The sequence below is a fragment of the Chelon labrosus genome, assembly GCF_963514085.1.
Source record: "Chelon labrosus genome assembly, chromosome: 6".
In the NCBI taxonomy this organism is placed as follows: Eukaryota; Metazoa; Chordata; class Actinopteri; order Mugiliformes; family Mugilidae; genus Chelon; species Chelon labrosus.
In genome coordinates this window covers 9848079-9872139 of record NC_140342.1, presented here as the reverse complement: position 1 = coordinate 9872139, position 24061 = coordinate 9848079, and the positions used below count along the sequence as shown (strand labels likewise).

Below are 24061 nucleotides of genomic sequence, written 5' to 3'. Positions count from 1 at the left end.
GATTGTATTAATCCCTATCCTCTATAGTCCAACTTTTATTATCTGCTCCTATCAGTGCAAGAGTCACTAAAATTAAATTTTAAACAGATTACGTTGTGATTTCTACCGTATTTAAATCTGAAAAAAATTAGAGTTCATAATATTGCATCAATAAAACTAGATATGTAGGTTAATCGAGTTAATATTGACTAAATGATGTTTTCATCTCTCATTAGACGCGCCAGCAGAGCCGCCCTCTGATTGGCTGAGCGTGTCCCATGCGTGTTGTGGTAAACAAAATCCGAGGTGCGTGTACATGCGTAGTGGTGGTAATGGAGGATAGTGTTGTACTCACAGGGGGTTTAGTTAGCAAGCTGGCTTTTCACTGCTGTGTTCTCAGCCCCTGTTTCGATTGATTGCGAGGTTTTTACAACACGAGGGACGACTTCTGAGACAACAGAGAGCAGGCGGTGAGTATTTACATGCCGAAGTCGCTTCTTGGCTGAATGTTAACTTGTTAACTCTCAATGCTAATCCGGTTGCTACACTGGCCGGAACTGCTCTGCAGCTGGGTCGGGTGCAGGCTATTTCCTGACATAGATATCATTGACTTGGCGAACGATAGTTTCACTGTTTGCGTTGTCTGTTTAACTCAAACAGTCGTTCAACGGCGCTTTTACGAATGCGGGCGCTGTAATGCTAATTTTATCATTTGAAATTGTACGATGAAAAAATGCTAAAGCTAGCTCTGTCCAAGTTTGCTAACAGTGCACTGTACGAATGAGCTGGATGGGATGTAACCAAGCCATGGTGGAAGCTGTGATACAGAGAATAGTCTCATTCTGGCATGGTGTAAACGTGAACTATTAGTTTATCCATTGACTGTTTGCTTTTTGTTCCCTTTTAGATTAAAAGTTTAGACTTAAAGCCCACTTCAGTTGAATACGTTGTTAAGTGTCACGGACGTGAAACTTGACAACCAGAGCTATGCTATCAGACAAGCTAATGCTAATGTCATGTTATGTGCTGCTCTATGGTCGTTACTTCCATTGGCTCTTGTATCATAGGCAAGTTAGCGATGAGCTAATGCTAGCTAGCGGTGCTAGGAGAGTCGGGCTAAATTAAAGAGACATGGGCTTTAACCAATCAGGGGCTCTTATAGCTTTCCCCAGCACTGTCCGGGCTAGCTCGTCCCGCGCCATAGTGAGAAAACAAAACTTATAAACGCGACATGATATTGAGAGTATAATACCAGTAGTGGGCGTGATCTGACTCGCAATGGTAGTAGAAATGTGTAACAGTTGTTGAGAGAAATCAGATGTGAAAGCTTTGACTGCTATGTAACCTTTTGATTCTAACATTAGATACCACAATAGTAGGGTTTGAACATATAATCACATAACAGGGAAATGGACACAGCCATCTGGCATCTAATTGACAAGAACAGCACACAGAGCCAATCAGACCATATATGGAATTGTTATGCTTTTTTAAAAATGTACAGGATATTAAGAGCGGACATAATTGTGACAAGCAGTGGATGACAATGTGTTCTACTACTGAGTTTAAGGTCTATGTCCAGAAACAGTTATTATCAGGTAAAAACCTGGTACTGCTAGACACGGTTATATCCAGAGGTGAAGGTACTGTATTTTTTGGCTGTGTCCAGCCATATATATTAATGAGGCACCAACCACTATAAAAACTGATGCGCGACGCCATTAGATCAGTCTGAACTTGCGTTGCTCCCAGAATCAGACTCGGGTTTGTATCTTTTTGAAGAATACACTCTGTCTGCATCAAACTTTGACCTTCTCCAGTGATCCTTTTGACTTTGAAGATACTCCAGATACCAGTAGACTCCAAGAACCTCGATTGCGTGTTGAAGTAAAGAGGTACAGGGCTACAGGCTATTACTTGGCCCAGCTCTGTGCCTCACATTTTTCTTCAACACAAATACAGCTCAGTTTAAGATTTATTGAGTGTTTATCACTCAGGTGCTACAGTGAAATCTTGCAACTACTTAATTTACTTAAGTATACAGTCTATATGTAAGTTATATAATTACATCTACTACAAATATGTATTATTGTTATGTCACTGAGCAGTTATTCATTTGAACAGTGCTAAGGATGCAGGGCAAATGACATGATCCAGTTAGAGGTGTTTGTCTTAAGGTAGATGATGGTATATTTTGTTTAAAATAATACTGCTTCAAAGTATCACATTTTAAAATCACAATTTCTCCACATTCTATGTCCAGGGGCTGCCACTGAGTTGGGAGATGGCATCAGACGTGGTTTCCCCAAACCGTGGTTCCAAGGGGATCATGACTTTTTACCCCACTCCTGAGGAATTCAAGAATTTCACCCGCTACATTGCATATATAGAGTCACAGGGAGCACACAGGGCTGGCCTGGCTAAAGTAAGTACGAATATAGTGTGGGTTTTCACACAGAGCACATTGACTTATAGGGTCCTATTTATTAGAAAAAAAGATAGTAAGCAAATATAAAATTAACCCAAAATCACTGCTTCCTTATAATTGTTTTTTTTATTTGTTTTTTGCCTCCACTTAAACTGTTCAAACAAATTAAGTCAGAATGCTTTTGTGTCAATAATAACCGGGAAGCCAGTCTGAACTTCCCGCCACACAAAAGTTGGTCTGCAGTTGCTCCAAACTGATTATGCCCTGTCAAAGATCTCCTGAGCCAAGCAAATCGTTATGGCAGGTTTTATGCAGCGATGGACAGAAGAGTAACAGTGACGTAATCATACACATCATCTTAGTGCTGTTGAGTTGCATTTGTTTACAACACCATGGCTCTGATTGGTTGTAGGACAATCATATTGCGTGCAGAGCTATTTTTTTCTTTGTACCGGTTGAAACATGACCCATAATGAAAACCAGTGACATGTTGCCAGACTCGTACTCTGATAAGAATTAAATCTAGCTATGCCAGGAAAGGTAAATTATTTAAGAAGAAAAAACTGTTAACCATCACTGTATGTCCACTCTCTTCCTCTCAGATTGTTCCACCAAAGGAATGGAAGCCTAGAAGTTCGTATGACGACATAGACGACTTGGTGATACCTGCACCCATTCAGCAAGTGGTGACGGGCCAGTCGGGCCTTTTCACACAGTATAACATGCAGAAGAAGTCCATGACTGTCAGAGAGTTTCGCAAGATTGCCAACAGTGACAAGTAAGAAGTGCATAAATAAATTAATTTTTTTATGTCTGTTCTGTTTTAATACCATCCAATGAATGTCTTATCTTCATGCTGTTGTTTTTGCTGCTGGTACTAATTAACCACCGTTAACACCTTTTTATAGGTTCTGTAGTCCACATTATGATGACTTTGAAGAGCTTGAAAGGAAGTACTGGAAGAACGTGACATTTAACCCTCCCATATACGGAGCAGATGTAAACGGATCCTTATATGATCCAGTGAGTTGACGTTCCCTGGATCTTGTTAATAGTGAATATTCATTGATACTGGCAATCTGTATAACTGTTGGGAAAGGATGCTGATAACCTCCTAATGACCATTTCAATTTGCTGTACTCTGGCAGGATATCAAAGAGTGGAATATTCATCACCTGAACACCATTTTGGACACTGTGGAATGTGAGAGTGGCATCACTATTGAGGGTGTTAACACACCCTACTTGTATTTTGGCATGTGGAAGACCACCTTTGCATGGCACACTGAGGACATGGACCTCTACAGTATCAATTACTTGCATTTCGGAGAGCCCAAATCATGGTAAAGACACCTGCAAATACCTTGCTGGGTCAGATGCATAGATGAAGCATAAAAATGATTCTGCATATTTAGTACATAGTAGCAGTTAACTCATGTGGCTGTTTGCAGGTACTGTGTTCCTCCAGAGCATGGGAAAAGACTTGAGCGTCTGGCTAAAGGTGAGAATCACTGTAGTATATTCTGTAGCTATACTGTCTACTTAAGTATCGTGCTGTCTAGTACTTTGTAGCTATACAGCATCATTTATTTGAATTTCTATTTATTCTCTCTTCTAGGGTTCTTTCCTGGTAGTGCTCAAAACTGTGAGGCCTTTTTAAGGCACAAGATGACCCTTATCTCGCCTTCAATACTGAAGAAATATGGCATTCCGTTTGAAAAGGTATTTGTTGATTTGTGTATTCGACAATAGCCAAATGCTTGAAATGCAGGGTTTTAAACTATTTTGTTACATTTCCCTAAGATCACTCAGGAGGCTGGTGAGTTCATGGTAACTTTCCCCTATGCCTATCATGCTGGATTCAACCACGGTTTCAACTGTGCAGAATCCACCAACTTTGCCACAGAGAGATGGATTGAGTATGGCAAGCAGGCCGTTTTGGTGAGGACTACGAATGTCTAGGAATACACACATAATTAGATAATAATTAGATTTTTACCTCATGCTATAAAACATTAACACGGAACATTGTTACGGTAATACATTGTGGTCTTATTTGTGCCTTTTTCACCCGTTAGTGTTCTTGCCGTAAAGACATGGTGAAGATCTCCATGGACGTATTTGTGAGGAAATTCCAGCCAGATCGTTACGAGCAGTGGCTGGCAGGGCGAGACGTGGTACCCATCGACCACTCACGGCCCACCCCGGAGGCTAAGGAGTTCTTGAACGAGTCCTTTAATGACATCACCAGCAGCAGTAACAGTAGCTTCATGGAGAGCAGTGGGGAGGATGGAGAGCGGAAGAGGTGGGTCATCTACTGCAGAGAAGCATATCTGAGAATTAGTTGTGTTTTTCTTTATTGTTTCTTATTATGTTCTCTTTGTTGGGATCATCTTGGGGTGTGTCTGTCATGGAAAGGCCAGCTCATTATTCCTATGAGCTTGACTGCGCATCTTTGTTGCCTGTCTTCCATTAGTGCTAGTGGAGTCTCTTATTATTTGGTACCTATAGGAATTCCTTGATGTTTTACATTTGCAACACATAGTGGGTGCACAGTTACTCTTTTCCCAGAGCAACTTTAAAGGGTTGGTCAGTATCAGTTCTGTACTGCAGTCAGATTATCAGTAAACACTAGCCCCCTTTCTATTCTTGACATTCATGAATAGTTTTCACCTTTTGGTGAACCCTCTGTGTTTGCTATTACAAAGTTGTTTTTTTTTTTAGTAGACTTTAGTAGACCTCCTGCAGAGTTATTCACTTTTTTTTTTTAACATGGAAAGAATCCTGAGATCATCCGTTTTTTTTCTTCCCTGGATGTCTAGACCTTTTTGTGTCACAGAGCTCACATAATTATTATGTCTTTCTCTGAATGTACCAGACCGTTAATGTGGCCTCTCCTAATTTTCCTACAACCTCTCTGGTGGATTTGTTTGTTTTGTTTTTGCAGCCTTAGGATGGTCTGTTTCACTTGCATTTAGAGCTCATTGAACACATGTTGTGGTGTCATAAAAACAGTTTCCAAATGCAAATGACAGACTTAAAATAGGCATGAACTTCTGCTTGCCTAACTGGTAAAGAAATAATGAAGTTTATCACACATCTGCCCACGAGACAGCTTTTGAGTTCCTGAAACCAGGTATCTGTGAAACATATTCAGCTACAACTTTCCTACAGCATTTATAAACCTGGAAGCTGAATATGTTTTGATAAGACAGCTAACATTACAATTTGTCAGTGTCCAAATATATATGGATTTATTGAGTTTAATGAGAAGATCACATTAAGACACACATTTAACACATAACGCAATATCTTAAGTGCCCTCCAACACTTTTGGTTTGGGCAAACTAGTTCATATGACTTCCCAACAGATTTGATTTGTACTTTGGAACAGTTAACTGTATTGCAGCTGCCTGTGTAAGGCAGTGCAAATCAGGACGAGTTATTGCAAAAAGGAAGAGTTACAAATCCTGTTGAATCCCTGAAATTGACTATATAAGAAATTGACTATACAAGACATTTTTACTAAGTGCTACTTGAGGATCTTGAGGAAATTTGATTTAAGATCTAATTTATTCATTCATTTTCTGTAACCGCTTGTCGTTTGGAGGGTCATCTGTGGGCTGGAGCCTACCCCGGCTGTCATTGGGCGAGAGGCAGAGTACACCCTGGACAGGTCGCCAGTCTACACAGAGAGAGACAGACAGATCTAAATCATAGTAAAGCAAACAAGAGACAAAACAAATTACTTTTCATATTTTTTAAAATATCAAGTATCACTGCTCTTTGAAACGTCCGCTAGTGCAGTTGGTGTTCCACGCTCAAGGGAACTCATCTCATGTTATATCTCATGTCGATAATGAATACATTCTCTTAGCTCAGGGTATCTGCTGATACTGATTCTTCATCTGACACCAGCAATTTTTTTTTGTTGCCAGATTTAACATCAGTATACCGCACAGAAGCTGGACTGTGGGGGTTGGAGACAGGAAGGAGAATTTTACATAGTGTTATTCATGTTTAAATAGCAGGTGCCTGATTCCCTGGAGTAAATTAACAAAAACAGAACACGGAGACAGAGCTGTCTTGAAAATAGCATTTTGTGTTAGTATCATAATAGCTTTTTTTTTTAACCTGTTGTTATGTTACTTATTTATTATATTTATTTTGCGTTTGGTTTTGAAATGCGGATTGTTTCATTTTTATTTAGTTTAGAAAATATATTGTTGTTATATGTCGTCTATAATCTGTTTAATCTGGTAAATTCTCAGCACTAAACAGAGGATAGAGACCAAGAGGCACCGGGTGTGCCTGGAAGTGCCTGAAGAGGTCGTTCCCAAGGATGAAGATGATGAAGATGTGGAGCTGTATGGAAAGCGCCCCAGGCTAAGTCTAATACCTCCACGTACAATGGCACAAGATGGCAAAAGAAATAAAGGTATCGTGATCACAACACCATTTTACTGCTTTCCCTTATGGCAGCCACGACTTAAGGTAACAATTTATTTGTGAAGATATAAAGTAAGTGTCATTTTTCTCCTCTGATTTCATTTACAGGCCCACCAAAGTTGGTTGTCACACCAACCAAGCTCACTTTAATGGATCCGTTTCACAGGGGCTTGAACCAAAGTAGCATTGACCGAGGCCGTCCTCCTCATTATACCAAGACTCGTGCACCTGCAATCTCATCTCAGTCCAGAAACGGTCATCTATCGGTTTCAGTGTCACCTACATGGACAGAAGTTACAACTCAACCTGCCCGCAAAATGGGGGTTGCCAGCCTGCTTTTCCACAAGACTCTGAGTCCAAAAGACGCGCTACAAGTTCACAGCTATAATCTAGAAAAGCAGCGGCAGCCTCACACGCAGCTACAGGTGCACAGCTATGCCAGAGAGCACCAGCCCCGTCATCTCCTGCACAAAGCCTGTACACTATCACACACGCAAGTTCAACCCTCATCCCGGACACCAATCTGTGAGACAATGGAGCCAAAGGCAGAACCTAAAACTATTCTTACCAAAGTAGCACAGAATGAACCAGAAGCACAGAAACCTGTGGTGCAGGACCAAGTGGAAAGCAAACCCCAAATGTTGATACCCATTGAGGATCAGGCTGAAACAAAGAAGGCTGAAGTCAAGAGCACCGTAAAGTCTGTTCCATCTCAGAGTGAAACACAGCCCCAAGACTTGATCAAAGTGAACATGGAGGCTTCCAAGAACAGCAAACGAAAGGTCTGTGTTTTTAATTTTAAAGACATAAAAAGATGTGTACGTACAGGTGAAGATGTAACTGCTCAGTGCATGTTTGAACACAGGTATGCTACAGTGCATGCGTTGTGATCTTTGTTAACAGCAACAGCATTAACAGCATGCGAAGTAGCTTTTAGTCACATCCTTGCTTTGTAGTACAGAAGCCTTTTCTAGAAAGCATGTTTAACGTACACTGAACCTCACCCTGAACCCTGAGCAGACTAACCCCGAGATGGAAACTTAACGGACAGTGATCATGTATCTTTAAAAGGTGTAACAGCCTCAGTGTGTGTTCCTGAGCCTCAGTGTATGTTCCTGAGTGGGACTGATAAAAAAATTATAAAAAAAAGTTAATACTAATACATTTTATGCAGCATAGCATTTATCATTTAGCAGACTTTATACTATAGATGAAGTATTTCATTATTTTTATTCAGCTGTAACCTGACGGGACAGAAAGCTTGTACTCAAAAACTATTTTAAACTATATTTAGTCATTCATGAGTCACTCATTTTATAATCTCTCACCACACTCTGAAATATTCTTATAATCCCCAGTAGGCCATTATAAAATGAGATAAATAATCCTTTAATTTATCCCACAGTGAGAAAACTAACATCCTACAAGGCTTTGTTTGTCTGCTTCATCTAATATTTACTCGTACAAGTCGATGACCTTTCAAGGTTTGGCATGTTTGGCAAAGACAGAAAGAAAACTTGGGCTAGCAGGCTAGGTTAATTCAAAGATTTTTTTCACAGTAACTGACCCCGAGTTATCAGGCATAACATTATGACCACCTGCCTAATATTGTGCAGGTCTCCCTTGTGCCTCCAAAATAGTTGTGACTCATCAGAGAACAGACATAATAATAATAATAATAATAAATTTTATTTATAATGCACTTTACATCAAAGATCTCAAAGTGCTACAGGTTAAAAAGAAGAAGAAGAAAAGGTTTAAAAAAAACATCTAAAGGGGACCAAAAGCTTTGCTAAAAAGAAATGTCTTAAGACCTTTTTTTAAAACAGTCAGTGGATTGTGGTGCCCTCAAGGTGTCAGGGAGGGCATTCCACAGACGTGGGGCAGCAGCACAGAAGGCCCTATCTCCCATGGTCCTCCGTCTGGTTCTGGGTATGTGGAGGAAGTTTGAGTGAGTGGAGCGGAGGGAGCGTGTTGTGTTTTGTGGATTGATCATTTCTTTGAGATAGGGGGGTGCGTGTCCATGGATGCATTGGTGAGTGAGGAGGGAAACCTTGTACTCAATCCTGGTGGAGACGGGAAGCCAGTGGAGTGAGTGGAGAATGGGGGTAATGTGCTCATGTTTCCGCACTCTCATCAGGATCCTAGCTGCAGAGTTTTGGACGTACTGAAGCCTCTGCAGACTCTTGCTAGGAATCCCGATGAGAAGTGCGTTACAGTAGTCCAGTCTGGAGGAGACAAAGGCATGAACCAGCTTTTCAGCATCTGAGAGGGAGAGAATGGGGCGGAGTTTGGAAATGTTACGGAGGTGGTAGAAGGAAGTCTTGCAGAGGTGATTTATATGGGCTTCAAACGTGAGTTGAGAGTCCATTTTTACACCAAGATTAGTGACTGTTGATGAAAGGGGGATGTTGGAGGGTGCCTGTGTGTCTTCTGAGGGTGTCCTGTTGGTGTCTGGTGACAGAATGTTGTTAGTGGGGACCTATGGGTTGAGGGGAGGGGCCTCTTGATCAGTTTGGGGATCTAGTGAATATGGAGGCCAGGTCAACACCCTGTGCTGCAGGTCTAGGTGGGTGGTACATGTCTAAGTAACATCCACACAAATGCCAGGTCCAAAAGTTTCCCATTGCATGGTCACAAGATGGTCAATGTTATGTTATGTTATCATAATGTTATTCCTGATCACTGTATGATCTCTGTTTCTGGACTTGAAGAACTGATTTTATTCCACATCTCAGGCCTAGAAAATTCAGAAACAACAGCAAGACCTTTTGGTGGCTCTGTACTGGGGCGTTTTCCTTGCATGATGTTTACATACTAACCTCTAAAAACTCTGCATCCCTTACTAATCCCACTAACAAAACAATTCATGTTGATTCTGCTGGCAGAGTGTACATATAACATACATTAGCCCAAACTCTGCCATGAATGTTCAATGTTATTCATCCTATTTAAACTACAGAGTAACCAATGTCCCCTTGCGGATAATGGCATTGTCATCCTGAAAGACACCATTCCTGTCAGTGAACCAAAACTCGATGAGAAGAAGGTGATTCCTCAGAATCATCACGTAAGTAGCTACTACCTGTGACCAAATTCTCAAAGCTATAGCTGGACCTGATTTTATTGGGGAAATTTATGCAAACCAGTACAGAGCTCCCAATGTACCTCATGGAAACCAGTGTTCTCTGTTGTTCATTGCAACAGGTACAATATACAGTTGTTCATCTTTCTTTCTTCGTTCATCAATTTCTGCCTTGTTATACATGTGTTTCTCCAGCAGGTGTCAGAAGAGCAGTCGTATTGCAAGTCAATGGTGGATACACAGCAGCAGGAAGCACAGCTGTGTAAGCTGCCTCGCCATCACCCTCTAATCAGAGAGCTATACAGTGATGACGGTATGTAGTTCATTGGGATCATTTAGTTGCACGCTAGCACACAACTCTGTTATTTTAAACAAATTCTGAATCCCCTAACCTCCATGAAGCTCAGATTTATTGCAAAATGTTTGTTAAAATGGATTTGGTTTTCAAGTGAGTGTATTTTATAATGATACTTTAACTACCCCGTGTCTTTATTGTCTTGTCACCCCATTTCTCTTATACCACAACCTTTCATTCGCATGACCTTTTTGTTCATCCCATCATCTTATCTACAGATTTGTATATTGATGTTGAGGTCGAGCAAGAGGAGAAGGAGGAGTGGGCAAAACCACTAACCCAGCTGTGGCAGTCTCGGCCATATAACCCCCAGGCAGAGAGGGAATACAACAAAAGCATGGGTCAGCAAGCCCCCTACTGCTGCATCTGCCTGCTCTTCCATACTTACCAACAGGTAAGAGCTAAAAATGTTTTTTCCACTTTTGCAGTTTATTGTATTACTTATTTGTCTTGTTTAACCTTTAATCAGTGCTGACAAAGTTATCTATTAAGGCATTTATGACAACAAACCATTGAAGCTTATGTGATCAAGTATCAGGATCACATATCAAGATCAATGATGGGGATGGATGGGGTCAGGGAGGTGTAGGAGTTATCTTTTATAGATAAACCAATACAGTCACTGTTTGGCCGTGCTGGGAAGGAGAAGTAAACATTACACATGGTGACCTAGTGGCTAGTGCTTGATGTTCTCTCTGAAAGTGTAAGGAGAAGTGGTTAAAAGCTTCCTTATGACCTCATGCCATCATTGCTAAAGCTGCAGCTATGGGCACGCATTCTAGCGTCACTTCAATACGGAAGTTAAAAAAATAAGTTTCGGCTGACTGGGTCTTTTTGTGTGGAGTTTGCATGTTCTCCCTGTGTCTGCGTGGGTTCTCTCCGGGTACTCTGGCTTCCTCCCACTGTCCAAAGACATGCTGGTCAGGTTCATTGGTGATTCTAAATTGGCCGTAGGTGTGAATGTGAGTGTGAATAGTTGTCTGTCTCTCTGTGTTAGCCCTGTGATAGACTGGAGACCTGTCCAGGGTGTGCCTCGCCTCTCTCCCGATGACAGCTGGGATAGGCTCCAGCAGACCCCGCGACCCTTAACAGGAATAAGCAGTTACAGAAGATGAATGAATGAATTGATGGCTTGTATCTGCTGTAGAAAGACCAGTTATATATCATTTTCAAATTAATTAAGTATATTTATAATTAACATGGTTAATTATGGAATGAACACAGTTTTGGGGGGTTTCCAGTCACCTCTGAGTGCTGGATCAGATTTTCCTCAAATAAATGTCTACACTAATACATTAACAAACCTTTCAACTTTGCTTTCTTTCAAGTCCGAGTCCAGTAACGAGAGTTCCAGTGTAACGTTGGTGAACCGTCCGGGGGGTCGTCAGTGGTCCAAACCGCTCATCCCTGAAATGTGTTTCAACACCCAGTCCAGTAAGACAAGCGACGGCGGCGAGGGACAGCTATCCAACCCTCATGTAGCAGAGGACGGGACCAGCCGGCTGGTCAGCTGTGCTCAGTGCTGCGTGCGTGTACATACAAGTAAGCCTCTCGTCTCTGATGAACCTGTGTTTATTAAAAATATGATATGAGAAAGTATGAGTGAAATCTGTTGTACACAGTAACTGTATGTCCATTTTTATTATCCTTTTGTATTCTTTGGGAAACCACCACTTACCACTTAATTCTTAAAACTCCTTTAACAAACCAGCTATAACTAAAGGCCACAAATGAACTATTGATGAATACACACACACCTCTGGGGCATAGTAAATAATTCAGACAGTACACAAAAAGCTCAGATCTCTCAGGTCAAATCTCAAATAAATATTTCTGCTGAATGAAGTTCTGGTAATGAAATCAAAATTTAGTTGAATCATAATGGATGGACCCTGTGACCCCTCACAGGACACACGGTTACAGAAGATGAATGAACATGATGGATGGATGTCATGGAAATAATGTATAACACCATACTGTCTATACTACTGACTCTTCATAGTGTGGGAGTACAGTAGTCCCTCGCTATAACGCGGTTCACCTTTCGCGGCCTCGCAGTTTCGCGGATTTTTTTAGTGCAATTTTGCATCCTTTTTCTTTTTTTTTTTTTACAGCGCATTGTTTTCTGCGTCCTGATTGGCTAAGGGAGAGCCCGCGTGTCGTCTTTTGCGTCCTGATTGGCTAAGGGACTGTAGACCATTGTCAATCAATCTCCTCCGTACGGTGTCTCTTGTACAGTACAGAATGCGTTCAGCTTGCCAAATTTACATATATAGTATCTTTGATCCCTGGCAGTGTGACTGAAGTGCAGTATGTTTGCAAGTTATTGAGAAAAGTGTATAAAGTGTGTAGTGAGGGGTTTTGCAATCTTAAAACATTTATAATCATTGTAAAAAATAAAGCTGACTACTTCGCGGATATCGCGGGTTATTTTTAGAACGTAACTCCCGCGATAAACAAGGGACTACTGTACTGTATGTAAAAAGTAAAAAATACTATTTGATGAACTTCAATAATATATAATTAATTTCATCTTTAAGGCAAGTCCCTGCTTGACTCATGTTTCATATTTTCAGTGCCAAATAACTTTCCAGTTACTCACCTTACAATACAAATAAGCAAGGTTTTGAAATGATGTCTGTGAGAAATGAATGCGTGACTATTTATTTTCTGTTCCTGTTTAGGTTGCTATGGTGTGTCTGGGGATGAAGCAGAGCTAGATGACTGGCTGTGTGCTCGCTGTGAGGCTGATGCTGTCACTGAGGTTTGTCACTTTGTCTTAAATACCTGGTAGCAGATCTGGTTTTCAAGGCAAATTATGTCATACTTATGATGTAAAAAACCCACAAGTAAAACCAGGCGCCTCTGCATTCACGATCATCACACGTCATCCACAAAGTTATGTTTTACTATAGTTTAATACAAACCAATTTTTACCACACTGACACAGACTTGGTTCCTGTTCCACCACTTCCTTTGTGTACAACAGTGAGAGGAAAGTGATCTCGCCCTGCGTGTGTTATTCTTTGTTTTTCCCCACCTTTGTTTGAATAATTTATCATTAAAGTTCCTTTGCATTCAATATTCCCGTTGGGTCAAATCAGTAGATGGCTGTGAAAACATTCTGGGAATGTGACCGATATTTATTGTGGCATGAACCCCTTTCACCACCAGTGGGCAGTGTGCCACTTTATAGCTTGTTTAGACACATAAAAGGACCTTTGATTTTATACTCTTTCAGCTTTCGCTAGAATCTCTGAGCTCAAACATTTTTCCTCATTTAATAAATTGAGTCATTTATTTTTAGGTTATTTATTAAAAGTTATGTAGCCACAGATTATATCAGTAGTGTTCCTCCACTTCATCTCATTCAGATGTCCTCTTCGAGTAGATACTATCAGCATTTTATAGGGGTGTAACAATATTCAAAATGAACGGAAAAAATCATGTTACACAGCCCATGGTACGTACCACGACTTGCATTTGTTAAGTGCGTGGGAACGTTAGAGGCCAGATATCCGCTACCGAGCCGACAACATCTGAGCCACAATGTGTTGCCTCAACTTTACAACAGATTAAAACCTAAAGTGGTGGAGGACTTGAGTAGTTCACAGTTCATTCCTTAAACTACAGACCACTGGACCTCCCCTGCAACAGAGACCTTTATTACACCACATTACATTTTAACCTCCAGACTTTTCTGTGACAGTCACAAAAGTGAACATTGGTCTGAAATGATACAGTTATTTCCTTGCTAAGCCAATTTTTATTTTAAGAGATATTTAGTTATGTCAAAGCAACACACAATATTAATAAAGTTAATCACAGCAATTATTATTATTATTAAAAGTGAAGCTAGTGTTTACATTAGTGAGGTTTTACCACAATCTCCACCCCCGTAGGAAACCAAACCGTGGGGCTGGTGTATTGTACAGCCCTAGTACTTGAGTTTCTAATTAGTCTAAACGTCGTCCTTGAAAGGGTTTCCTGGAATATTTTGTATATTATGTTTTTAAACATATACATTCATTTGCCGATTTATTTTACTAATGCATTCTAATACAGTACTGTATTATATCTTGTCTTCATGAAGGTTATGGTGTTCAGCATTCTGCCTCATCCTTTCAGTTTGGCTTTGTATTTCCAATTTACGGTTATTTGCTTGTTTAACTAGTGGCAAGTATTGGCTACTAGAGGCCAATAGTTGTCTAGCACCGATGTTCTCATGACTGATGTTACCACTTGAGTTGTTGGGTGTCTTGTGTACACAACTTCACAAGTAACGTTTGAAGACAGCAAGAGAAAATGTTGTTTTTTTTCTTAAACAGTCCAGCTGGGTTCACTCCCTGCTAGTGTCCTTGCTTATCCAGTTGGCTTCTGTTTATTTATTAGTGCCACTGGTTCACTTACTTTGAGCGTTGTATGTTAGCAGTAAGCTGTTCCCGACAGCTGCACCATCAGATGCACAATGGGTTCGTGAGAAACAAAGGATCAGCAATAGATTAAGCTTCATATAGCTGATATGCAACAATGTAATCCAGTTGCAGAGATACGTTTATCCTCAGTTTGAGTTTTAATAAAACACAATATAGTTTAGATACGAGAAGATATACCATAACACACTGTTTTATGTTTCCTCCACTAGGACTGCTGTCTGTGTTCATTAAGAGGTGGAGCTCTGCAGAGAGCCAACAATGACAAGTAAGTAGTACCAGCAGTGACTATTGTTGAGCAAAAGATAGAATGACTGAACATTTTAGACCAAGTAGTGCGGCATGGGGACACCATTGAAGGTCTACTGTTTTCCAGGAGTGCCTTGACACATTATTTCTGCTCATGAGTTCAAGATGTAGAATGTTGAAACATTTTCTTAGAAACTATCTAAGAAAACGATCGGTACAAGAAACGATCTTGTACCTTAAATTTAAATTTTTAGAGGCCACGGACATAATATTATGAAAAAAATGGGTCTGAAAAAGAACTAGTGATGGACTGAAAGCAGGTATAAGTCTGACTGTTTCTCCAGTCGGTTACTGTTGAAATCTATCTGCTGGATCAAGATAAACAAAATGTTCAAATGCAAATATTTACATAGATAGTATATGTGTTTTTTCGAAAGATTATTACAAGCCCCCGGCCTGCGCTCAGTGTCAGTTTAAATAACAGGAAATGCCTATAAATAGAGACATTTTCTTGTTAGCAGTGTCTAATGGTGGATCTCCTTGTGGCTTCTTATTATTATGGGATTCTAATGAAGCCTGTGAGATGCAGTTGAAAGCTTGAAGCATGAAGTAAATTGACTTTGAGTCAATATTAATTTTTGTCAAAATACTGTTTTAAGGATGAAGAATTGTCTTCGGTCTGAAGTTATAAACTTGTTTTTTGGTGATTTCCTGAACACGATTCAGGATCATTTCAGTAATTTCATGATTTAGTAGTTGCACTGCATCTGTAAATCTCATTGTTTGAGAACTTTAAAATAAAATGTACGTGTCCGTGCACGCTGTCATGATGTAGGAAATCCACCAGTGTTGCCTCTATTTTCTCCAGCTGCGCCCATCTGTGACTCATATTTTCATTGGCGTGGCTCCAAATCCTCCAGGTATGACGTTATGTCCGTGCAGAGCCAGACCATGAGCACGCGTCAGTGACAGTGCTGGGTGTAAATTACCTAAATTTAAAAATGTAAATTAGGGCAGTAGTAGCTTGCCCTCAGTGTTAATCTGTTAAAGTGATTAACAGGTTAACAGACCCTTTGAAGGACACAATATTTACTTATTTTACGTTGTGGTAATGTTTATTTGTACTGTTGAGAGTTAATTTCATGTTTCACTCAGGTGGGTTCATGTGCTGTGTGCCATCACTGTACTGGAAGCTCGCTTTGTCAACATCACTGAGCGGAGCCCCATTGATCTTTCTGCCATCCCACTGCCACGCTTCCGACTGGTAAGTCAGGACATGACTGTGGTGATTTTGGTAAGAGGAACTTTCTGGGTGTAAAGGCGTTTCCTGTCAATGTGTCAAAGTCTTGAAATGAAACTATTTGCCCTACCCGTATTTCTTATCTTTGTTCTTTTCTAAATGTTGTTGGTATGTGTACAGTTATTTGAGTTGTCATGATTCAGTTCCCTCTGTCTCATACACGGGTTTGATTCTTGATAAACAGAGCTGTCTTCTTGGTAGCATCCGTTTTTAAGTTCCCACACGTCAGTTTGAACTGGCGTGGCGCCACTTGTCTGTCGAACAGTCTCACTTCTCGTTCTAGGGCCTGGGTGTTTGTGTAAATTAGATGCTGCTCAACTTTGTAAAGGAAATGTGACATTCTGACAACATCTGACTGTACTGATTCAGCTAACCTTTTACCTTAACACCACAGTGCCGCTGGAGTTTTTGAATCCTTCAAAATGTACTCTCAGTCTGAATAGAAATTACTTGAAACATCAGTGCATGCTGAAAGTAGACAAATGAAACCTAATCAAACAGAAGTGTTATACTTGAGCATGTATAATTTAAGAAATAAATCATTTGTACAGCAAGAACAACAACTAAACATTGCTGATCAGTCCTCTACGGCGGCTTGGAGGAATTTTAGCCCATTCCTCACTACAGAACCGCTTCAGTTCTGAGATGTTGGTGGGTTTTCTCTCATGAACTGTTTGGTTCAGGTCTTTCCACAACATAAATACAATAAAGAAATCAGGGCACTGACAAACACCGGGGTCTCATTACATTAATTGGAAACACTTCTGAACAGATGGACTCTTATCTGGCCTTGAAATTAACTCACAGATATGGAATATTGGCTCATTTTCCTGTATAAACAAATATGCCAGTGTAATATTTCTGTTTCATTTGATTAACTAAGTTCTTTTTGTCTTCTTTCAAGAGATGAAAATCTGTTCAAGTTTTGAGTCATTTTTATGCAGAAATGTTGAAAATTCTGGAGGACACCAACACATTTAAGCTGCACAGTCACTATGGTTAGCCTTGGCCTCTTTGTTACAGGCCTTGATCTCAAAGGAACGTTTTTAAATTTTAGAAATAAAATTTGAAAAAGTTTTAAAATGAGTGATGTCAGGGCGTCATTAAATTATCGAAGGGAACTTGAGTAAATTCCCTCTAAATATCTATGTTCCAGTTTGTGTCCGGGTTTGTCTATCTTTATTTTTTATCATCCTAATGTGTGTTGTTTCCCTTCTCCTCCTTCCCTTCCCCTGTATTTCCTTTACTTTAACTTGCCACTTGTAACTTGTGACCCTTATTCAGCCTTGACACTCGTGTCTTTATCACTCCAACAGAAGTGTGCGTATTGCAGGAAACGGATGAAGAGGGAGGTGAAGGGTTGCTGTGTCCAGTGCTCCCATGGGCGTTGCTCCACGGCATTTCACCCCACTTGTGCTCAGGCAGCTGGTATCCTCATGCACCCAGACGACTGGCCGTTCATCGTCTTCATTACCTGCCACAGACATCGGGTGCCCACCATGCCTGAGGTAACCTAGTGGAATCACAGTCAGACCAGTGGTAATAAATGAGGTTACAATGGTGATATGGTTTCTGAGTATCGCTAGAAACCCAATGGTTTTGTGTGTTTTCTTATTATTATTCCTCATCTTCCGCCATGGGAGTCTATGGCAGCCCATAGAACTGTATGGTAAAAAGTTGCGAAATTTTGCACATAGCTTAAGGACAGTCTCAATATTACTTTGACTGAGTTACATGTAAGCACTAAGCACGGTCTAGCGCCACCAACTGGTCAAAGTTTGAAGTACATTTGTGCATGTAACTTTTGAACCGTATGTCAGATTTTTGAAAACAAGGTATCGTTGGAATCCTTGGATCATGACGATTTCAACGCACTCTATGACGTCATTATGCATCATAATAGATTTTTCGCAATTTACGATTTTGATGAAAAACGAAACTAATTTTCAGCGGTCACAAATTTTGTCCGATTCTCACGAAACTTGGCACAGACCGTCTTCTGAGCAATGCACACAAAAGTTACTTTAAGGCGTCTTCAGCTTTGAAACCGTTTGGCCGCTACAGCCAATCAAAATTGGCGGCGAAGGCAGCATTTTCCATTTGAGCTCATATCTTGGCAACGCTTTGGTGCAATGAAACCAAATGTGGTAGCACGCTTCCAGACGCTGTCCCAGGTGCACGAAAAAAATCTGGTGTCATGTGGCCACTAGGGGCGCTATAATTAGCAAAACATTGTTTTTGCTCATATCTCTTGATGCGTTTTTATTTGAAATGAAATTGTGATATCCGCAGATACCGTGGGTTGCCCCAGTGACAGTTCATGCCAACTTTTTGTGTTAGCCAATCACAGTCGGTGGCGAAGCCGCCAAACAGGAAGTTTGCTTATATCTCGGTGACGCTTTGACTTCCGAAGACCAAACTTGGTCACACGCTTCGACGTTCCCTTAGAAGTGCGCAATAAAAATGTGGTGTCATTCGGCCACTAGGGGGCGATGTAATTGGCAAAATTGCGTTTTTGCTTTTAACTTTTGACCCGTATGCCTGATATTCATAAACATGGTACTGTTGGACTCCTTGGATCATGCCGAGATCAACGATACGATGTTAATTTCGCCCCATTGGATTCTCCGCCATATTGGATTTTGTTGAAAGCAAAATTTTCAGCGGTAACAAATTTTGTCCGATTCTCACCAAAATCAGCACAGACCGTCTTCTGACCAATGCGCACAAAAGTTACTATCAGGCTTCTTCAGCTTCGAAACCGTTTGGCCGCTACAGCCAATCAAAATCGGCGGCGAAGGCAGCAAACGGGATACAAGCTCATATCTCGGGAACGGTGTGACGTATCAAAACTAAATTTGGAAGTATGTTCAGAGACCCCGTCCCGAGGGGACATGCCAAATTTGGTGCTGCAATTAGCGAAAGTCTCTTTTTGGCACCAAATAGTGTGTCATTCGGCCACTAGGGGGCGATTTAATTGGCAAAATTGCGTTTTTGCTTATAACTTCTGACCCGTATGCCTGATATTCAAAAACATGGTACTGTTGGACTCCTTGGATCATGCCGGTGCTATCAGTACTATTGCAGCTCTATCCCAAACGACCTGCTTGGACCCCTCATTGCTGCTTGCAGCTATATTCTTATGAAGGTTTATTATTTTGGTCTAAAGTAGAGCATTTTTTGTGAGAAGAATCTAAAAGCCAAACTCACTTGTAGCTTGTTGTCTGAAATCCCTTCTCGGCTTATGTCGTTTAGTTGGCAGAGTAACTGAAAATGCAGCACTGAATCATTTTTATACAAACACTTCCTCTTGTGAACTGGCAGGCATGTTGTGAAAAAAGAGCCAAGTTTATTCTAATCTAAATTTTCAGTGCCTTTGTCTACCAGAAGACAGCACCTCCCTTTTTAATTCTCTCTCGAATGCTTCCATCATATTTTATTTCAGCGACTTTCAAAGGTCCTTTGTAAAGAAGATTTCCTTCTGTGAATTCAGTAGACCACATCCACAAACGGCTAATGTTCAGTCAGTGTCATTATCCACCTCTTTGTGTTCCCTAGCAGTTAAAATAACCCTTTTCTGTCATAAAACACAAAACGTGATTAAAATTCTTTGCATATCAGAATATAATAAATGCATTTATCTAGCATCGTGCATGCACTTAAATGCTTCTGCCCGTTTGGGAGTAATTTGCAAGTAAACATAACACAGACAAAGCTCTGTGTGTGGCATAATAATAAAAATAAAAAAAAATAGTGTCACAGGTGACTTTATCTTGAAGTGACACTTTATTAGCCACATGATCCACCGGGCCAATAAAATCGCTTGGGTGTCGTTTGTATGGTCGTGGACAGAAGAGTAACAGCCACGTAGTTTTCATCTGAGCGCTGTGGAGTTGTATTTGTTTTCAAAAAAAAAGGCTCTGATTCGTTGGAGGACTATCCAATCGCATGCAGGGATATTTCGTTTCTCTGCGTCATTTGAAACACGGCCCTGAGTGAAATCCAAATGCCATGTTATCGAACTCATATAGCGAGAGGAATTGAGTCTAGCGAATGTTGATGTGCAACATGTGATCTAATGTCCCGCTAATGTGCCAGTATCCACATTGTACAATGAGTGCTATCACAAGCAACTCAAATGTACCTTTCAAACCTGAAATCTTAGTTCTCAGCCCTGGTTTAGTCAGCTATGCAGCACAATAATAGCTTAGAAAGTACCACTGGAGGTTATTACTTTTAGACATGTTCATGCAGCTTCGATTGACTAACTGGGGGAGCAAACATCTGTTTGGTTCTGTCAAGAAATATGCAGCAACAAAATTTCTGTCCAGTGAATGAACTAGTAAGATATCGTTGTCGTGTAAGGAGCCATGCATGTTTGTCTACATCGTCAGCTGATTTGATTAAAATCTATTTTATATAACAGAGCAGAGGGAGCAGCACCATTTCTTGGTTACACATTGATGTCAAATATTGATTTAGTGGGTGGCTAATATTTTCTGAGTCAATTTTATGAACTTCTACTGTATAGTGTTGTGAAGTGATGATCTATTGAAATGAATTATTAATTTCTCTCCTTTAGCGCAACAAAGCTTCCATGCGGGAGTTAGCAGTGGGCCAGAAGGTGATCTGTAAATACAAAAATGGACGCTACTACCACAGCGACGTGGTGGAGCTGACCACAGCTACATTCTACGAAGTGGTGTTCGACGACGGGTCATACAGCGACAACCTCTTCCCTGAGGACATTGAGGTTAAAATTTGTTGGCCTAGTGTAGCGAATAACTAATAAAGCTAATGACAGGTGCAAGCTAATAGCTATGACATCCTGTTCAGTTTCCTGATCGAGATAAGTTTCCTTATTATATTCAGAGCTGTATTTCCCTATTTGCTTTGGTGTGTTTGCAGAACCGTGACTGTGTGCGACTCGGTCCACCTTCCAAAGGTGAGGCTGTTCAAGTGCGATGGACAGATGGGTTGATATATGGAGCCAAGTTTGTCGCGTCACACTCCATCCCTATGTACCTGGTAAATATTATTTTTTTTTTGCCTCTCTTCCTGTCTGGCCCTGATCCCACCAAACTGTTTACACTCTGTTCAGACCACATGATTTCGATACAGTCCCTCAACCGCAGACTTTATTGTCAGGAATTTCCCCATCGGATGATAAGGTGTAACTGACTAATTATAAGAAAAAAGTAGGAGATACACCGTAGATAAGACACAACTATCTATAGTCTGTTATGTTGTGTTATGTTATTATATTATGACACAACTGCGTGCATAGTGTTTATTAAAAAGTGTTAAGCGCTTACTACATGCTTGTGTGTGTGTGTGGGTTTAGGTGGAGTTTGAGGATGGATCTCAAATCACAGTCAAGAGGGAAGACATCTACACTCTAGACGAGGATCTGCCCAAACGAGTCAAGTCACGAATGGTAAATTAAGAATCTGAGAAAGTGTAATGACATGTGATTGTTGTGACTTTTGATCAGTAGGTTAAGACCCATCTGACGCAGCAGGGCACGTTTGTTAACCCTATATCTGATGTGTCGTGTTCTGTCCTCAGTCGGTGGCGTCAGACATGCGCTTTGAGCTCTTCACGCAGAGCGAAGTCAAACAGAACTCCAAAAGGCAACGGGTCATCAACTCTCGATACAGAGAGGACTACATCGAGCCTGTCATCTACCGAGCCATCATGGAGTGACGTTCATTTCTTTCCGTCGCTTTCCACTTCATCAGATATCATCAAATCACCACAGAGAGCTCCAGGTCTTTATTTCTTGGCTATAGGAACGACCCCCTCCTCCTGTTCTTCCACGCCCTGTCGGGCTCCATCTTTCTAAACTACGGCTGGGACTTTAAATGACTTTTGTGTGAATAATATTCTTTGAGCTCTGTTTCCCATTACTCTCTGTAGCTCATATTTTCTTCCTCAAGTTCATTATTATTTTTTCCTTTGTCTCAGGAAGAAGCCATCAGTGAATTATTAAATCTAGAAAAGGTTGGACTGTTTTCTTTTTCTGTAACACCGCAATTACTAGCTGTCAAGTGTGAATCGTCTACAATGGACAGTTTTTCTAGTAATATTTCTCTATAAATGGAGATTCACCTTTCACTTAACGAAATTATTTCCATAAGGATAATTGGGAAGAAGGTTTTTAATGAAGCGTAACTGAGTCTGTTTTTCCACTGGTACATTTTAACAGTCATCAAGCTAGAGTCCATCCTTTGATTCATCGATTTGACTAAGACTTGTGTTGCAACCTGAAACATGAAATATCTCGACATCACTTCTTTTTAACAAATCTTTTTGATGGTACTTTTCACATCACGCTAATCATGTAACACAGTACATGATTAGGAAGTATGTTGTAGTTCTCCTGTATGGAGGTATTTCATCGTGCAACTACTGTGAAGACAGAAGACATGTTTTATAGGCCCAAGCCTTACATTTCCAAGGGCCAAGCGCAGGTTTTGGTTTTCCTTGGTTGATTATATCTATTGTAATTAATGTTATTATTACACTTTATTTATGCGAGCGCGTTATGTTTGAGAGCAAAGCTATTTTTGTCATGTCCTTTTCACAATCTGTAGAAAACCTCAGATGTATTTATATTTATTATATAGATAGGTTTTCAGACATGCTGTTTAAATTCAGAAGCTCGATTTTCATTTTTGCAGGGATTGGAAGGTGACGATGATCTGGCTCACTCATTGTTGGATATTTAGCATTTTCTAGACTCCTGTCTTCAACAAAGTTTAGATATTTTTGTGTTTTTGGTAAAAGCTAGCTCTAGAGATCCCTAAAAATGTAAAAAAGAAAAAAAAAAGACAATTTTAGGATTGTTGAGTCCTTTGTACCTGCTTTAAAAGTAGTCTTGTGTATAGTATCCTGAAAAGTTGCTGGCCTCTCTGTAGGAGGAGGTGTGCAGTTACCTTTTAGCTATGCCCATTTCATGGCTGCTGTTGTCCATTTGGTTTCTTTTGCATCTGTCTACAAGGCTGCATTAAATCTCTTCACTCTTTGTAAACATCAACTGTTTGAGTAAAGTTTTGGCTAAGAAAAAAGAACCTGGTTTAATTTGCTTTCCTGCAGTCACATGCACTCTTTTCTGTTTTGGAGCTCCTGGTTTTGGATGTGTCAGCCAGGGGGGGCTGTGCCATAGCGGGATCAGTCTTGTGAAGTGGGAGAACATGGCTGCAGTTTGATGGATGGTTCCTGGATTTTGAACTCGTCGAACTCTGTGAACTGCAGGTTGTTGGATGTGTCACATTTACCGCTTCATATTTCAGTTTTGCTGTGTTGGAGTCACACACAAGTGTTTAAACGTAATTGACTGGCGCATAATAATAAGCAGCGTCCACCCTGGAGATATACACTGATCAGCCACAACATTAAAACCAGGAGAAGTAATTAACATAAGATACAAAAAGACAATCCAATGTTCTGCTGGAAAACGTTTGGACCTGGTATTTATGTGGATGTTACTTAGACATGTACCACCCACCTAGACCAGACCAGGCACCCCCACCCCATAGCAATGACACTCCTTGATGGAACAACTAAAAAGAAAACCAAAGGCCCCCACAAACAACATCCTGTTTCCAGACACCACAGGACAGAAGGCCCATGTCCATTCTCTGATGAATCACAACTGTTTTGAAGGCACAAGGGAGACCTACACAATATTAGGAAGGTGGTCATAATTTTATGGAATATATCAGTGGGGAGATAGAGCTTTAAGTTTTATTGCCAGGCATTCAAACGTTTCAGACACTTGC

The 24061-nt window shown here is 40.6% G+C and overlaps 1 protein-coding gene across 4 annotated transcripts; it reads left to right on the top strand.

The window, feature by feature from the left end:
- The first annotated feature begins 145 nt into the window (after nt 1–145).
- kdm4ab (lysine (K)-specific demethylase 4A-b) lies at nt 146–23636 on the top strand. 4 transcript variants are annotated; one of them, XM_084546246.1, is made up of 23 exons: nt 146–449; nt 2243–2404; nt 3010–3185; nt 3316–3430; nt 3556–3749; nt 3858–3907; nt 4025–4128; nt 4210–4347; nt 4485–4711; nt 6678–6844; nt 6964–7637; nt 9818–9925; nt 10139–10253; nt 10514–10689; nt 11624–11837; nt 12980–13059; nt 14941–14996; nt 16133–16241; nt 17594–17785; nt 20860–21030; nt 21186–21305; nt 21622–21714; nt 21846–23636. In XM_084546246.1, the coding sequence occupies exons 2-23, from the start codon at nt 2264–2266 to the stop codon at nt 21981–21983; spliced, it is 3558 nt and encodes a 1185-aa protein (XP_084402372.1). In that variant the 5' UTR covers nt 146–449; nt 2243–2263; the 3' UTR covers nt 21984–23636. The 4 variants fall into 4 exon arrangements, with proteins under 4 accessions (XP_084402372.1, XP_084402371.1, XP_084402374.1 ...); XM_084546245.1 differs by having other exon boundaries at nt 10136–10253; XM_084546248.1 differs by lacking the exon at nt 9818–9925.
- Nucleotides 23637–24061: the final 425 nt, after the last annotated feature.

What these genes read in the sequence shown, in the direction of transcription:
- kdm4ab (XM_084546245.1), top strand. Translation starts at nt 2,264, where the DNA reads ATGGCATCAGACGTGGTTTCCCCAAACCGTGGTTCCAAGGGGATCATG. An exon ending in CTGCGTGCGTGTACATACAA is followed by an intron (nt 11,838 to 12,979) that starts GTAAGCCTCTCG and finishes GTTCCTGTTTAG; the next exon opens with GTTGCTATGGTGTGTCTGGG. An exon ending in AACGAGTCAAGTCACGAATG is followed by an intron (nt 21,715 to 21,845) that starts GTAAATTAAGAA and finishes TTCTGTCCTCAG; the next exon opens with TCGGTGGCGTCAGACATGCG.